This window comes from Setaria viridis, chromosome 5, assembly GCF_005286985.2.
Source record: "Setaria viridis chromosome 5, Setaria_viridis_v4.0, whole genome shotgun sequence".
NCBI lineage: Eukaryota > Viridiplantae > Streptophyta > Magnoliopsida > Poales > Poaceae > Setaria > Setaria viridis.
In genome coordinates this window covers 445,640-463,249 of record NC_048267.2, presented here as the reverse complement: position 1 = coordinate 463,249, position 17,610 = coordinate 445,640, and the positions used below count along the sequence as shown (strand labels likewise).

General features: G+C 46.4%; 2 protein-coding genes across 2 annotated transcripts; both read left to right on the top strand.

The window, feature by feature from the left end:
* The first annotated feature begins 1,999 nt into the window (after positions 1–1,999).
* On the top strand, positions 2,000–13,661 carry LOC117854563 (tRNase Z TRZ3, mitochondrial). Its single transcript, XM_034736790.2, has 16 exons — positions 2,000–2,361; positions 2,950–3,039; positions 3,309–3,353; positions 3,493–3,547; positions 3,652–3,695; positions 3,796–4,185; positions 4,603–4,868; positions 5,212–5,347; positions 5,430–5,480; positions 5,930–6,363; positions 6,458–7,061; positions 7,383–7,679; positions 9,403–10,161; positions 11,193–11,348; positions 11,552–12,475; positions 13,161–13,661. The coding sequence occupies exons 1-16, from the start codon at positions 2,023–2,025 to the stop codon at positions 13,194–13,196; spliced, it is 4,626 nt and encodes a 1,541-aa protein (XP_034592681.1). The 5' UTR covers positions 2,000–2,022; the 3' UTR covers positions 13,197–13,661.
* Positions 13,662–14,017: 356 nt separating this feature from the next.
* Positions 14,018–16,520, top strand: LOC140223017 (uncharacterized). The gene is made up of 2 exons (XM_072294310.1): positions 14,018–14,289; positions 14,333–16,520. Exons 1-2 carry the CDS (start codon positions 14,018–14,020, stop codon positions 16,518–16,520), a joined length of 2,460 nt encoding a protein of 819 aa, XP_072150411.1.
* Positions 16,521–17,610: the final 1,090 nt, after the last annotated feature.

Sequence of the window (17,610 nt, the reverse complement as noted above, 5' to 3'; positions counted from 1 at the left end):
GATCAAGATTCATAAGGACACGAGGTGCATAAAGACACAGCTGCATGCGTCGACTTGGATCATCACCATTAATTAGATTATTTCCAGCCTGCACGCGAGATCACAGCCGTCACATCAAGTTACTGGGTTGGATCTCATCCGGCAGCCTAGTTATTATAGATCAATTTTCAGTTCCTGTATACAGTAGTTACTGCTGAACCTGATGAACGGGTTGCCGGATCCTTGCTTCAATTCAGGAGACATGCGTACATATCAATACAGGCCCTCTAGCTCTAAGCCAGCTGAGAGAGTTTTTTAATCGATGAACAGTGGAAAAAACGCTAGCTCTCTCACATTGCGTTATTCGAAGCTGCTCTGCTATCAGTTCTTTCGCCTCTCTCGTGCTGTTTGAGCTAGCACCTATCTCTTACCGTTGGAGAGGGCCTAAGATAAACCGTTGAGAACGTTGCAAGGGAATCACAGCTCAGATCAGTTGGTGAAAGACTGGAAGGGGATCTGTTGTTTCTGCAAGATGTTTTTACGTACTTCAGGGATAGACATTTCCAGCAATTGAAGCTTTTGTGTGTCCAGCGATCGAGTCATACAGGGTGTTTTCCTTTCATCTTGTTCTCTTGAATGGGTGTTTTGACATCTTGCTTCCTAGTTTTTCCCCACTTTTCATTTTAATTTTTTTTGGAAAGGGAATACTACCCGTACAAGGACACAGATGTCAACTTGTATGCAAGGATAATGAGAAACAAACACTGATCGACAACGCACTAGCCCTAACTGTTGATATCAGTACAGTAATCAGACTGAACACTGATGTATCAGTTAACGGAGGGATCCAAATCCAACCAGATTATTAAAGCTTGAATTCCAAACTAATAAACAAGTACGTACTCCGAGGACTTCTCGAGATGCCTTACGTTTTGCAAGAATGTCCACTTCCAACAGACATGCTACACTGAAGCTCTAGCATCAACCATGGCCTAGCTAGGTGCCTGCTTCAGTCGACAACCTTCACCATCAAAAATTAAATGTACTGGGTGAGCACCACCAACCTTCACCATCACCGGACCAAAGAGTCTACGACTTTATTTTGGGTTCTGTTTGATCCCCGACCACGCCACACCATTGGCCGTGGCGTGGCGAGCCACGGTCGGGAAGCAAGCACGCCATTTATCTCTCTGATTCAAACATAAGTTATCGACCACATCAAATCCTTGACTTGCGGTGAAATTACACGCTATCACAAGAACAATCAGTCAATAATTCCTTAACTGAACTTGTACTCCAAGGAAGCATGAAACCAAACAACCTGTTTTTTTTATTTTTTATCAAAAAGGGGCACTAGGAAAGGACATATGAGCAGAATCATCCGACGAGCAGCTCTGAACTTCTGAACCTCTGTAACATGCTCCTCAACTGGGCCGGTTTGGGCCACCCTTGACCTTTAAAAGGAACAGAAGAACTAGTTTCGTAGTCTAGTATAGTATGTTCCTCAACCGGGCCTGTTTGGGCCACCGTTGACCTTAGAAACAAACAGAGCAAAATTTGACCGTTCCTTATTTTTTTATTCTCCTTGACAAATTTTAATTTCCCTCTTTTTTTCATGGCTAAATGTCTTTTCTTTTGATGACTGTGTATATACATAACTAAAACACATAGATAGAGTAAGTAGCACAGCTGCACATATCATCAGCAAGCAATAATTATTATTAAATTTTAGTAAATTTGATTCGACTATGAGGAAAACTCTACGCGAAGTAGATAGATATAAAATGCAAAGAGATAAGAAAGATCAACAAGGGCCATGTACAGAAAATTTAACACCAAAGATTCAAATGTTGCAATTCGAGCAGCCATGTATGGCAAATGATTGGAAATGATGAAAATTATAAATAAAAAGGAGAAAAAAAGAAGAGGGCGAAAAAAAAATCTAATCCACCCCTGTCCCCGGCTCGGCTCGGCTGCCTCTCCGCCCTAAAACCCCGCCGCCGACGCAATAAAACCGCCCAGCTGAGCAGGTGGCCGCGAGCCATGCCGCAGGTGGCGGCCCCTCTCCGCCTCCTCCTCCCCCTCTCCCAAACCCTAGCCCCCGCCCCGCTCCTCCACCTCTCGCGCCGCCTCTTCACCTCCTCGTCCCCCTCCTTCGGCCGGGCCGCCAGCCTCCGCGCCCTCGCCTACCGCCGCCACCACCACCCCCGCCGCGGGAGCAGCACGCTCAGGAAGCCGCCCAGGGAGGAGATGGCCGGCGGCGGGGATAAGGAGGTGGCCTTCAACAGGAAGCGGGCGGAGGGGAATGACGGCGGGAAGCGCGGTAGCATGGAGCTCAAGACCCGCAAGCTCAACCCCGTCAACACCACCTGCTACGTGCAGGTGAGAGAGACTGACTGATTTTCCCCAGGGCCGTCTCTGCTTACTATGGCGCCAATTCAGCTCGATTTCGTTCTAATAACCATACTAGTTTGGGTTTATTTTGGGTTGGATCATTCGTGCAATACCGTGACTTAGTTCCAGAGGCTGCATTTGCTTCTCTTAGCTAAACGTTTTGAGCACGAGACAAGATGCTATCCCAAATGCATCGCATTAGTGGAGTTAAATTAGCATAGCATGAATCCGGACCATAAGTCCTTAGCATGTAACTTCTGTCGGTATACCTTTTAGTTGTAATCTGCTGATATGGTGCCCATTCCATTGGAAAAAAGAAACATCAAAGCACTTGATCAATAATAACCATAAAAGTTCAGGATGCTCAATAATATTGTTGTAATTTGTAAGCCTTGCACGAGGGTGCTGTTTGTGGCCTTATGGAGTTGTCCTATTGCTAATTCACTACATTGGTTTGGTTGAACCAAACATCTAGTTCAAGGCAATTTCTTCCCTTGAACTGACCCATGGGAACGGGAACTGTTGTCATTTTTTTGTTTTCTTCTGGTCTTACACCCCTTCGCTCTTGCTGTGCAGATTCTTGGTACAGGGATGGACACACAGGACACTTCACCTTCAATTTTGCTCTTCTTTGACAAACAAAGGTTTATATTTAACGCCGGCGAGGTATGTTCTGCTGTGATATGGTTCCATTGTATTTGTTCGCACAAGCTAATAACTAATAATTGTACACCCTGAAAATAACTAACAACTGTAGTTAGCTGAAAACACAATTTATTTCTTTCTCTTTTTTGAGCTGTTGTGCAAAGGATTTTGAAAATAATGGTCTTATGTTGAGCTGAAGTGAATATGAGATTCATCTTAAAGATCTGGAGAACATTCATCTTGCTTTTGCCATTATGTGCTGATTAAACTCCAATCTTGCCATCTGACAGGGTCTTCAACGTTTCTGTACTGAACACAAGATTAAGTTATCAAAGGTATGCGAGTGGAATGCCCTCCACCTTACTCAACACTCACATTCATTGCCTTGTTTCTAAATTTCTTATATCCTAATCTTATTTATCATAGTATTGTAAAATGTCAACTTTTCTTACAAAACAATCCCCCGCTTTCCAGATTGACCATATCTTTTTGACTCGCGTGTGCTCAGAAACTGCAGGGGGGCTGCCAGGTATTATTTTTTAACCGCTTTTATCTAATAACTTGATTATTTGTTTTGCTTGGCGTGCTGATGCTACACTGTCCTGACATCGTTATTTGCATTAAACATTGTAGGCCTGGTGCTAACTCTAGCAGGCATAGGAGATGAGGGCATGTCGGTGTGTTTACTTCCTTTTTTTGGTGTCTACTCATGCATCCAGCATTAAATGTATTTCAGGAGACTAATTGTAGTCCTTTTCCTGTTAACTGACAACACAGGTGAACATATGGGGCCCTTCTGACCTTGACTTTCTAGCCGGGGCAATGAGATCTTTTATCCCAAATAGAGCAATGCTTCACACACATAGCTTTGGTGCTGAACGGAGTGCATCTTCTTCACAACCTAAAGACTCCGTTATTATTCTTGATGATGAAGTAGTTCGGATATCAGCAATGTTTGTCAAACCTAAGTACCACAATGGAGCTGGTAGCTTGAATGATATTGACTTGAAGCCAGGTGATACTGCTATAGTCTATGCGTGTGAATTGCCAGATATTAAGGGAAAGTTTGACCCTGCTAAGGCTGCTGCCCTTGGTCTGAAGCCTGGGCCCAAGTATCGTGAACTTCAACTTGGGAACTCAGTGCAGTCTGATAAGTTTGACGAAATGGTTAGTTCTGTATAAACTTATATATAGCTGACAACTTGGTTATCTCTTTTGTTGCACCTTCTCTCTTGAATGAGGCTTGTGCTGTCTAGGAGATTACTGCTGCCTCTTATTGAACCAATGTTGTTAGATCTTTGGAGTCTGTTAAGTTTGATGTTGCCTAACTACTGTATGAAAGCATATACTAGTTGTCCATGGAATCATTAATTATGGCCTGGCTATTCTAACAATGAAAGTATGCTTATCATAAATATTAACTGTAGTGGCACCTTTGAGAATCTGATGCTTTACCCTAGATACCATTAAAATGTTAAGGATAATGTAAGTTTTCAATATAAGTTTGAATATCAGTTACATACACCGTTTATCTGGTTTGAATTTCTCATCTAAAGCTCCTTTTGTTTGTCAATTAACCTCTAGGTTCATCCAAGTGATGTTCTTGGCCCGTCAATTCCTGGACCAACTGTTCTTCTGGTGGATTGCCCTACACAATATCATATGCCAGAACTTTTCTCACTGCAATCCCTTAGCTGCTTTTATGAAGACTCTTCAGACCCAACAAAGAGTGGCAAGACAGTAAATTGTATAATCCACTTAGGTCCATCATCTGTGACTAAAGCTGTTGACTATCAGAACTGGATGAAAAAATTTGGTGCAACACAACATATTATGGCAGGACATGAAATGTACGATTCAGTTACATTTGTCTTTTTTTTTCGAAGCGCATTCTTAGTATAGATTATTACTTCAGTTTGAACTTTATTGACAATGTTTGCTAATTCAAAGTTAACTACTCTGTTGCAACACAAACAACAGATGAACAGATTTCACTTATTGAAATGTTGAACACAGATGAATTAAAATGATTATGTTAGTGACTGCTTCTTCTTAGGGTTTACTTTACTATATGTTATGGGAAAAATATGTTCCATGCCACTGCTTAAGTTGCACGCTCAGTTTGTGCCATGTTTTTTGGCGGATTGGTTTCATGCAACCGGTATCTTACTTTCCCTTCTTCGATCCATGCAGTAAAAACATGGAAATTCCAATCTTGAAAGGTAGTGCAAGGATATCATCGCGCCTCAATTTTGTATGCCCTCAGCTCTTCCCATCCTCTGGGTTTTGGTCTGTGGAACCTGCAAATGATGTCATGGAGAATGATAAGGTAGGTTCCAGTAGCCTATAGAATACCTTGAATGTCTCACTACTGCTGGTTATAGATGTAAAATATTCTGTTGGTCTTTCAGAGGACTTCATCGGAAATCTGTGGAAGTGTGTTTGCGCAAAATCTGCTCAAGGTAATTCTGTGCCTTTGTCCTTGCTGTATCACTGTGTCTGTGTCAGCACCTGTTATCTGATCATATATAGTAATCTGGCATTCTGTCTGGAGAGTTATTAGTTACTTTTTTTATTGAGCATCATATTATTCAGCTTTCCTACCATGACACTTGGAAAGGTCGAATTCCTGACTCAAATTTTTTTTTGGGATCTCTACCATCATTATAGCTTGAATAATTTTCAAAGTTGATCCTTAACATCTTATACCTTTTCCATGATATGCAATGGCATCAACTATGACAATGAGATATGTAAAGACTCTTCAATCAAGGAGGAATGTATAAAAAGATGCTGAGGGAAGGAGGGATACATATGAGTGTGCTGATGTGTCTTTGAAACTAACTGCAAGTTCAACTTAATTTTATTTAGTTCAATATATGACTGATTATTAATGTCCTTTTTCTTGCAGTTTCATCTGCGTCCATATGCTCAACTTGGGTTGGATAGTGCTTCTATTCCAAGCTTGTTCACCTACAAGGATATTGTAGAAGAGCTTGTATCCGAGATCCCAGAGGTTAGAGAAGTTCCTGAACAGGTTCACAAATTCTGGCAAAATAATGTGAACTATAAAAATACACTGATGGTTGAAGAGCCATGGATCAATCAAAAATCAGATAAGCTAGATGATGGCACTATTTTCCAAAAGCATCAAAGGGACAATCAAGAGATCCCTTGTTGTGTGGAGGATGCAACGAGGGAAGATATGGAGATTACATTTTTGGGTACAGGTTCATCCCAGCCTTCAAAATATCGGAACGTAAGTTCCATATATATTAACTTGTTTGCTCGAGGAGGTATACTTCTTGACTGCGGTGAAGGAACTTTAGGACAACTAAAAAGGAGGTTAGTACTTGCAGATATTCTAAGACTGCATTAACTGATATATAAGTTCTAGTCATGAACTCATACGGGAGTATGCTGTCTTTTAATGTAATAGGTTTGGTGTAAATGGTGCTGATGAAGCTGTAAAAAATTTGAGGTGTATTTGGATTTCCCATATTCATGCTGATCACCACACAGGGTTAGCTAGAGTTCTAGCTCTAAGGTCTAAATTGTTAAAGGGGATGCCTCATAAACCGTTGCTTGTGATTGGACCAAGACCCCTTGAGAGATTCCTAAATGCATATTCAACGCTTGAAGATCTTGACATGCAATTCCTAGACTGCAGGCATACTTTGAAGCCTAGTGTTGAGGCTTTTCTCAGTGAAAATGTTACTGGATCAGCCACACCTCAACTGGAGAACACCATGTTTGCCCCTGGCAGTAGAATGGAGAACTACAACAGGAAGCCTGCAAGTCCAAGGGATACCACAGCTCTTGCTAATTTTAAAGAGGTTCTGCTGGAATCAGGTTTGGAGATTCTGTACAGTGTCCCTGTAGTACACTGTCCACAGGCATTTGGCGTTGTTTTGAGAGCCATGGAGAAGGTGAACAGCGCTGGAAAGGTTATTCCAGGCTGGAAGGTTGTATATTCTGGCGACACAAGACCCTGTCCAGCTCTTATAGATGCATCCAGAGATGCCACAGTGCTAATACATGAGGTAAGCTTCAGCACACCACACAGCTTTTCTTGCAATAAGTGGCATCAAGGGTCATTGCTATGTTCCAAGTCTAAATGGCAGCTGGCTTCCAAAAAGTGCAATATATATGATAATAATTCTCCACTTTCCTCTGTCCACACAGCTGCTCTAACTAATTTGGACCACAAGCACCATTGTACCGTAATAAACTAATCCTGCAGATATTGTATCATATTGTTAGCTGCACAATATTCTCTTCTAACTACCGTTAATGACAGATGACATTACAATATGGTGTTGTTTCCTGTTCTTAGCTGTCTTTGTTATACTCTACTTCATCAGGCAACATTCGAGGACAGTATGAAGGACGAAGCGATTGCGAGGAACCATAGTACAACAAAGGAGGCAATAGAAGTAGGCACATCGGCTGGAGCATACCGGATCATTTTGACCCACTTCAGCCAGCGATACCCAAAAATCCCAGTTATTGACGAGGTCGACATGGAGAAGACGTGCATTGCCTTTGACCTGATGAGCGTAAACCTCATGGATTTGCCGGTTTTGCCAAAGGTCCTGCCACACCTGAAGGTCCTATTCAAGGACGAGCTGGTAGTTGAGGAAGCTGATGAGATCCAAGAGGCTGCTGCGTACTGATATAGATAAAAACAATGTACATTAATTTTGATCTCCTGATTATAGCTTAACATTGTTTTCGAGCTGAGAATGTAATTGAAGCATCGCCAACCACTGTCAGAGCCAGAAGCAGGAGCTACAACTGCATGGTTCCTGTTTTGCAGAATAGAATAGAGCTGTATCATCTCTCTCTCTTTTTTTTTGTCGTTGATTGTGACGGTTGATTTGTTGTGTAGGTTGTGAATTGTGATAATATAAACTTGTGTCAATTTGCAATTCTTTTGATGAACGAACTGCAGGGAACACCGGTGAGGCGGTGAAGCTTTGGTTAATATGGGGTCGGTTCGAAACTGACGGGTGTTTGGTTAATAAAATGCTCTATGCAGGCCAGGAGTGCCAGGCTAGCAAAGCAGGTGGGCTATTTTGTACTTGTACAGGAACAAAAAGGAAAAAAAGCTTCCAAACCTCAAATCTCAACTGAATTCAGTACGAATTCAGTGAGTTCATAAGAATTTCAGTAATTCAGTGGGGGGTAGCCGTAGCATGGCAGCCACATGATCCAACGGAGAGAGACAGGATCAGGAAGCTTGTGGCCGGTTCGTTCTCCTCGTGGGAAGGAAAGGAAGCAGCGTGAAAGCGAAACGGTATAGGCGAGCAGAGGCTGACCCGCCACTAGAACCTTCCACAGATCCACCTCCTCCTCCTCCGTCCTCTCTCCCTCCGGCGGCACGTGCCGCTCACCCCTCGAGTCGAAACCAACCCTCCCCTCCCGGCTCCCGTCCTCGTCCACGCCGGGACCCGGTCCACGGCCGCCCACCCCCCTCTCCCTGCCCTCCCAGATCGCCCCCGCCCTCCGATCCGTTCCGTCTCCGATCGGGGCAGGGGCAGCCATGGATCAGAGCCGGCGGGCGGTCGAGTCCTACTGGCGCTCGCGGATGGTGGACGGCGTCACGGCGGACGACGACAAGGTCGCCCCCGTCTACAAGCTCGAGGAGATCTGCGAGCTCCTGCGCGCCTCCGACGCCAGCATCGTCAAGGAGGTCGCCGACTTCGTCCTCAAGCGCCTCGACAACAAGAGCCCCCTCGTCAAGCAGAAGGTGCGTGTGCCGAGCACCGATCGGATTCACCTGGTTGCCTGGCCGGTGAGGGTGCGTGCGTAGCAGCGTAGGTGGGGGATGATGGCGAGGATGTCTAGCTGTTCCGATCCCTAGAGCATCTACTTCCGATAATCCGATCTGAGAAGAAAGTTTTGAAAGGGCTGTTTGGATTGCTTCTCATGGAATGCACAATCTGATGTGGCCACAGAATAAGCATGTGCAAGCTTGATTCGTTACTCAACCGCGGGTTAATGGATCGGCTGGCTCATTAGCTGTGTAGCTGGGGAGGAGGATTTGGGCGGCGTTTCCAACTCATTTGTCTGACTACTTGTTCAATTGCTCATGAGCTGTGTAAATTAGGCATTTATAACATTATAATTTGTTAACACTGCTAGTGGCAACACGAAATTGAATTAGATTTTGTGCTGGTATGATTAGTTTTGAATTCAGTTCCCTATGTTGTCTCTGATTTATGGATTACAAATGTTTGCAATGATTTTGTAGATGCACTAACTTTCATCTTGTTTTTCAAGTACATTGGTTGCTCAATTTTTTTTAAATTTTTTTTTATCATCCATTATTCCAGCTCAATAGTATAGTAGTATATAACCCCATCTATACTTGCTATACAGGCCTTACGGTTGATCAAATACTCAGTTGGAAAATCTGGTACTGATTTCAAGAGGGAGATGCAAAGGCACTCAGCTGCTATGCGCCAACTTGTTCACTACAGAGGCCACCCTGATCCCTTAAGAGGAGATGCCCTTAATAAGGCTGTCCGTGAAACTGCGAACGAGGCTATAGCTGCAATTTTCTCCACCGAGGACCCTAAACCTGCTGTTGCAACAGAAAGTCTTGGCAAGCGTATACAGGGCTTTGGAAACACAAACTATGAACCATCTAGAATGGATGACAAGAAGTCTTTCCTTAGTGAACTCAGCGAGGTAGTGGGTATTGGAAGTGCATCCATTAAGCAGGGTTTGAGCAACTTTGCTGCAGCACATGCAATGATGACAAATGATAATGGTGGCACATACAAGAGCCCTAACCTCCGTAGGTCTTTGACCACAGAATCTGAAAGATACGGTCGGTATGATCCAAGTGAAATTCAAAGTGAGAGCCGTGCCTCATCTGGTGCTTCCAAGAATGTGGCATCTGGTTCTTGGGGTCCAACTCCTTCCAGTTCTGCACCGACTGATGATACTAGCTCAAGTCAACCAGGGATTAAGACTCGCGAAGAGAGACTTTTGGAGACAATTGTTACTGCAAGTGGTGTGCGATTGCAACCTACACGAGATGCTCTGCAGATATTTTTGACAGAAGCTTCCAAATTGGATGCAGTCGCTTTGAGCCGTGCACTTGAAAACAAACTGAATTCTCCATTATGGCAGGTGAGTTTAGGTGGACCACTCATTACTGTTTCATTTCACCCCTTAATATCCACATGCACTGAGCTAACAAATAGTATAAAAATAGTGCCAAGTGATGGTTCCTAACTCTCCTGAAAAGCAGTGTAAATCTTTCTTTTGTGCTGATGATTCAAGTTTTTCATGTAGGCACTTGTGAATTTTGATAGCTAATGTAGGAATTCTTGGAATTGCAATAAGATATGCAGAATTTTATGATTACATTTTAAGGCATTGTAGTTTTGAAGGGAAAAAAACATTAGATAGAAGAGAAATATGCAGTATCCTCATTTTGGACAGATGAAATAGATCAATTTCATTCTGACCCTGACCAACTATGCTATGACTGTCGTTGATGTTATACCGTGCTTTTGTATTGTAGTATTTGATGTTTAATAGAGTTCATGGATAAAAAGCATTATTAACTTAATGTTCAAAGTTGCCATAATTTATTGTCGAATAGCTGGATGAAATATGTTGACGTTAGACCTATTTGCATGAGAACAGTGAGTTTTACGCAAGCATGACTGCTATTGCAGTTACTGATATGTTTGGCCTATTTATCCAACAAAGGTGGTGTTGTGTTGGGTGTTTCGTACTCCATAATTCTCTTCTTAATGCAATGATGTGCAGATCTCCTGTGTATTCGAGGAAAAAAATCCAATAGGCTGGCAGATTAGTCCTGATATTATCATTAGGCAGCCAGCAGCAAAACTTAACTTTGTGAGTGGAGCTATATGGTTGCTTTGCCTTGCAACTAATATACAGGCCAACTATTGAACCAAATGATTTTCAGGGGTTAGCTCATCTGTACTGGATATGTTCTCTCGGTCTTTAGTTTTTGCTGACTTTTCACTTTGTTGAATAGTTTTCATACAGTATTACTTCACAGCTTTCACGTAAAATGGTTAGATCATATGCTGGCATGCTTCTAGTAAACTAAAGCAATTCCAGGAAGCTTTTCCAATAATTCATTAGATTTGCGTTAGTATTCATTATATTTGTTTACTTCGCAGGTTCGCATGAAGGCTATTTGTGTGTTGGAAGCCATTGTACGGAAACAGGATACTGATCCTTATTCTATCATCGCTTCATATTTTATTGAGAACACAGCTTCGGTAGTTAAATGCTCTGAGCTGCCACAGGTTTCTCTTAGAGAGAAAGCCTCAAAGGTGATTCTATTTGGAAAACTGGAATTTTTAAAGTAGACTTCTGCATGCTATTCGTCCATCATCCAAATTAAAAAAGAAACTTGCCTTATGGTTCCTCGAAACTACAAAATTGGGCTCAATAGTTTTTAACCACATTTTTTTATTCGGGTAAGCTTGTTTCATGGCAAGTATTGATGTGTAATAAGGTATATTACTTTTATTAGGTCTTGAATATGCTGATCGGGGAACAGCCTACTGGGACCACAAATCTTTCAGCAACAAAAGCTGCAATGCCCCCACCTGTTCAGATGCCTGATTTAATTGATACAGGCAATCAAGATGATCTCGGAACTAGTTCTGGACAGGAAAGCAATGGACAGAACACTGGGAACAGTGCATATGTTTCTTCAGTTGATGATTTGCTTGGTGGTGAACCTATTGCTGATACAAGTGTCCCTGCTGATAGTAATGGAAGTGATCCATTTGCAGATGTATCATTCCACGAGGCAGAGACTAAGGAGAACAATGATCTGTTCTCAGGGTTGACAGTAGAAGAGAAATCATCAGCTGCCATGCCTGATAGCTCATCATCAAACAAAAATGAATTACCAGATATCTTTGGCAGCAACCCTGATCCTTTCATCCAAGGAAGTGTTACTGACCAAGGAACTGTCAATGATCTGATGGCTGGCTTGAACCTTAATGGAACAGACCAGGTTCAGCATGCTGTTAAAGCAGAGCCCAATAGCAACCTCAATGGCTCGCAGTTCTTTGACACAAACAATCAGACCAGCAACATGGCAGGTGCTGCAGCATTGAATGGCATTCTTGGTCAGAACTCCTTTTACCAACAGCAACAGGTTCCCTTGCAGTACAGCTTGCCTCAACATATGATGCTCAATCAGTCATTTCCTGGGCAACAGTTAAATTATGGTGCCATGGGGATTCTTCTTGCTCAGCAGCAGCAGCTACTGCAAAATTTTGGAAATTTCAATGCTGGAGTTGGGAATTCACCTTTCGATCCAATGAATAGTGGAAATGCATCAGTGCTTCCAGATATTTTCAATTCAAGTAATCAACCGCAAAATCATGTTGCAGTGACAAGCAATTCCAAGAAAGATGACACTAGAGCTTTTGATTTTGTCTCGGTACGTGTTTCTATCTAGTGAGTAGTGATTAGTTTCTTGCATTCACTTGCAACTTGAAGTAAAGTTAGGATATTCTAACTTTGCTAATAATGCATGTATCTAATTAAGAGTTCATTGATTTGTAAGGTAGCGAGGTTTGTAGGATTTGGTTTGAAAAAAGTTGGATTTTCATTCGGATGTATTTGTCATTAAATTTCAAATTCACTTTGTGAGCCCCCTGGGGCTTTTGGATGTAGATGGCCAGTATGGACTTTTGGAGGGCATAGCCTATAGGAAATGGGAAAAAAGTATGGCTGTTCAGGGGGGAAATTTGCTTGATACCTGACAAAACATGGTCATGTAGTGTCATGAAATGTGGGTAATAATGAGACATGATGAGGTGAAGCTGGTAGAACTGTAGTAAGAAACTGAAAGAATAATGTCATTTCTTTTGCATCATTCCCTGATTGTTTGTGTTGGAACCAAAACCATGTAGTTCAATGGTAAGGCTGCTTGTTGATTGAACTGTCTGTTGAATCATAATGGTGCTCGCTGCTTCAAGCATTGTTTGTACCAATCTTGCTTGATTTAATTTTCTTCTGCAACTGTAGCCAACTCTTGTTGTGAACTGAAGTCTTTGTCTGAGCAACCTTATCTGTATGTTAAACCTGTATGACTAACTCTGGTGGCTTTTCCTTTTTTCCAGGATCACCTTGCAGCAGCACGTGGTTCAAGAAAGTGAACCAAAAAGCAATGAGCATGTCCAGATTGTGGCAAGAGCGGGGAGTGCAAACTTGATGGACGCGAAAGCTGCCATCTCATCACAGCCCTCCCAGATTGGCTGCATAATTCACACGGCTGGTTTGGCTCAGCATCATCTAATGCTTGAACAGATGAGCAAGGAAGGTTTGGTCCATATGGTTGGAAGGCGAGATGTTGTGTTGTACTATGTATCTAGACAAAGATTGATTTTTCTGTTGAAATAAATTGCATCTTCCGACTTTATTTGTGTTCTGCCCCTCTCTTTTTTCAAGGAAAGAAAAAAAAAGAGTCGGACATTGTATACGTATTTGGTACTTGCAGGTGGGGTTTTATTTAAGCTCTTTACTGTACAAGTACGTGGTGGATCCTTTTTTCTTTTGTGGGAATTGTAAAGCTTCATGAATAAGAGGGTGCAATATGATGAGCTGCTACTGTATTGTTGGAATGCTGCCTGATGATACCTCTTGCATATATGCTTGCTCAGTACAATTTCTATAGTTATTATGTTGGGCAAGAGTCCTGGTTTGTCAAGGTGGTAGATATTCGAAAAGGAAAACCCCTAAATCTTTACATTTCAAAAAAAGAAAAATGATAAATCCTAAACCGGCTCCGCGCCCTGGCCGGCCTTGTTGCTATGGCCGGCTGCTGCAGTTCAACGGAAATTTTGGAGTGAATTCGTCTTGTACACGTGTTGGTAAGTGGTTCGTATTCGGGGTCCCGCCATCGCCGAACAAGTTTCATAACCCGGTGATCTCATCCCACCCAAAACGAATCCATCGATCCGGATCCGCCGCGACAAAGATGTCTCATGGCCTCCCCACGGCGGCGCCGGTCAGCTTCTCCTGTTCCCACGGGCAGAAGGAGAAGCGGCCTCCTACCGCCGACGATGACATCGGGAGCAGCCGCAGCATAGAGGAGTTGTACAAGCAGGCGGCGAGCCGGCTGCCGCTGGCCGAGATGCCGGAGCTGGAGTCGTGCGTCTACGCGGGCGGCAACTGCCTGGGCCTCGCCGACCCCGTCTCCAACATCATCCTCAACGCTGTCGGCCTGCTGCTCCAGCAGGCGAAGCTCCCGTACTACTCGTGGACCAAGCTGATGGGGATCACGGGCTTCAAGTTCAAGGGCTGCCAAAGCCGAGCACCCCGCGCCCGCCGTCCTGGCGCGGATCATGGCGGCGCAGTACCCCTCCGACGCGCTCGCCGCCGTCCTGGCCAAGCTGCGGCGTCCACTCACCACCCACGACGTCTGGGAAATCAGGGACCTTCTGGCACGCCAATGGCCGCCGCCGGTCAGCATGGAGTTCTCCTACCGCCCCAACGGCACCACCTGCGCTCGACGCGACGATGGCGCGCTCCTGCTGTCGACCTACATTGGGGAAGAACGCGACTTCGTCGCCACAATCTTGATCGAACGCACAAGGCATCATCATCAGCTCAGCTTCATCTCCAACCTGACGTTCGACAACAGCGCGGACATGGAGACCAAGCTTTCCGGCTGCCTCCAGTGGGCGGCGGCGCTCCAGGCGGCGGTGCACGTGGACTACGACGCCTCCCCGTGCGAGCGCGTCGTGTCGCTGAAGCTGTGCCTGCTCGACGCCATCCACGCCATGTACATCAAGGCGCTCGCCGTAATGCCCAGGAGCCCCCGGCTCCTCCGCGCCGTCCTCGTCACCGGGCACTGCTACGGCCCCATGGACCCCGTGTCCAACATCATCGCCAACGCCGCCTTCCCTCCGGTACAGGGCGCCGGCGAGCTGCCAGACGGCGTCCTCAACACCGGGCCCATGTCCCGCGTGGCGTCGCGTTCCCTCGACGGCCTTGTCGCCATGCTGCGGCAACCTGTCGGAGCACGAGGCCCTGAACTACCTGTCGGACTGCGATCTCGGATCTTTCTTTCTTTATTGGCGCCGTTTCTTCATCCCACAACCCACACCAAACCCGGCCAAAGCAGAAACCCCGATCCCAAAATCAATCCACCCGTCGGCCCCATGTCGTCTCCTTCCACGGAATCGGAATGCCTCCCCGGTGGCGGCAGCTTGTCGCGCTTCCACGGCGAGGAGTGGAAGCGGCCTCCCGTCGACGAGGCCACGATCACGGGCTCCAACGAGATCAAGAGGAGGTTCATCGACGGCTTCTACACGGAGGCGGCGCGGCGTCTGCCCCTCAAGGAGGTGCCGGGGCTGGACGGCTGCCTCTGCGCCGGCGGGCTCTACGTGGGCCTCGCAGACCCCGTCGCCAACATCATCCTCAACGCCGTCGGCCTGCTCCTCCACGACCAGCAGGAGCAGTTGGAGCTCCCGTCGCCGGAGAGGAAGTTCAGGGTGCGCAGGGGCGGCGAGGGGTGGGGGGACATCGCCTACCGATCCCTCGACGGCCTCCGCGGCTTCATGCCCGCCTACTTCCGCTACCTCGGCTGCGCCCAGGGCAGCCGCTACCTCTACGTCGCCTCCCAAAACCTCCCCCTCGCCATCGCCCTCGTCCGCCACGACCGCTTCTCTTCCCGAAGGCGGCGGCGGCGTCTGCTCCCCGACAGCGGCAACCTCAGCGACGCCCTCCGGGTCGCCGCGGTCCAGGCGAAGCACCCCGCGCCCGGCGTCGTGGCGCGGCTCATGACGGCGCAGTACCCCTCCGGCCTGCTCGCTCCCGTCGTGGCCAAGCTGCAGGGGACGGAGTCGCTCACCGCCGGCGATGTGTCGGCGATCATGGACCTACAGGCCCGCCAGTGGCCGCCTGCCCCGCCGACGGTGAGCATGGAGTTCTGGTGCGGGCCGAACAGCACCACCTGTACCCGCGGCGACGAGCGGCGAAGATGGCACGCTGCGACGAGCGGCGACGATGGCACGCTGATGATCTCGACCTGCACCGGCGACGGCCGTCCTGCCACAGTCTCGATACCACCACCGACAACCACACAAGATCACCAACAACAGCTCGGGTGCATCTTCGACCTCACGTTCCACGGCGCAGACATGGAGGACAACCTGTCCGGCTGCCTCCGGGAGGCGGCGGCCGTCACGGCACCACAGCGGGCTGCGCCGCCGGTGGACTACGACGCCTCCACGTGCACGCACGTACTGTCCCCGAAGCAGTGCCTGCTCGACGCCATCTACGCCCTCTACATCAGGGCGCTCGCCGCGCTGCCGTCCTGCAGCCCACGGCTCCTCCGCGCCCACATCGCCGGCGGGCACTGCTACGGCCCCATGGATCCCGTGTCCAACATCATCGTCAACACCATCTGGTACGACAAGGCCTTCCCGCTTATTACCTTCAATTACCAAACGGCATCCTCGACACCAGACCCGTGACCCGATTGGCGTACCGTTCCCTCGCGGGTCTCGTTGAGATGGCGTCTCTCACCTGCAGCAGCTCGAGGCACGAGGCCATGGATTTCATAACTCCTTGGACTGTGACCTCTCGAGATCATCATCACATCTCGTCTCTCACATCACACAAGAAACCTATGCCGTAGGTTGCCGAGCATCCCCAGCACGCCGTGTTGGGATCATTCCTCGCGTCCCTGACGACCGAGAACCTGGGTCGCCTGTGCTGTGTGCTGCCTGTTGCTGCTGCTGGTGACGGCAGGATCATCTTTGATGCCCATTGGGAGCAACTAAACGCGATCCTTGGTGAGCAATCTCCAGAATCAGTCTCTTCTGTCAGAGCGTAATGAGATGATGGAGGCTCGGCCCTGCCTGTCACTTTCTGGGTCGATGCGTGTGTCCAAGAAGAAGTTGGACTTCCAGCACAAAAGCAGCTAACCCTTTGCTTTTGCAGCAAGCTCGCGGTGGCAGCGTTAAGGTTCTTGACTACAGTTGCCAAGAGTGCGCACCATGCGTCTGTAGGAAGTAAAATGGATCAGATATGTGATGGTGTCATCATGTCCAACCTGCTGTTACGGGATGAAGATGAAAAGCTGTTTCAGGAAAATTGGAAAGAGTTTGTCAAGCGTGACTCTCGGAATGGGCTGTTGCTAATGCACCAAGATGGGCTGCATGCCAGCTATTGGAGAGCCTTAAGGTGAATTACAATCAGAGGGTGTTTGCATGGGCGAAGACATGTTATGGTAAGATTATGATGGAATATAAAAATGACCCGACAAACCACTGGAAGGAAGCTATTGCTGCAATTTATGTTGCTATTTCTGTCGTTGGCGATCTTGGCACAAATGCCGGTTTTCTTTGTGACATTGAGCTTATGCTTGACTACACCAGTTGCCGGTCACAGAAAATTCTGAAATCAACCGTCCTGTGGTTCTTAAAGGAGTTCAATGATCAAATACCCAAACAAAATGCACAGGTCCTGCTTCAAAAGGCGGTGAAGTTCCTAGCACACGAATCCCATGTTGTTCGATCCTATGCTGCGGTCTTTACTGATAAGCAGTTGATGATGAAGGAT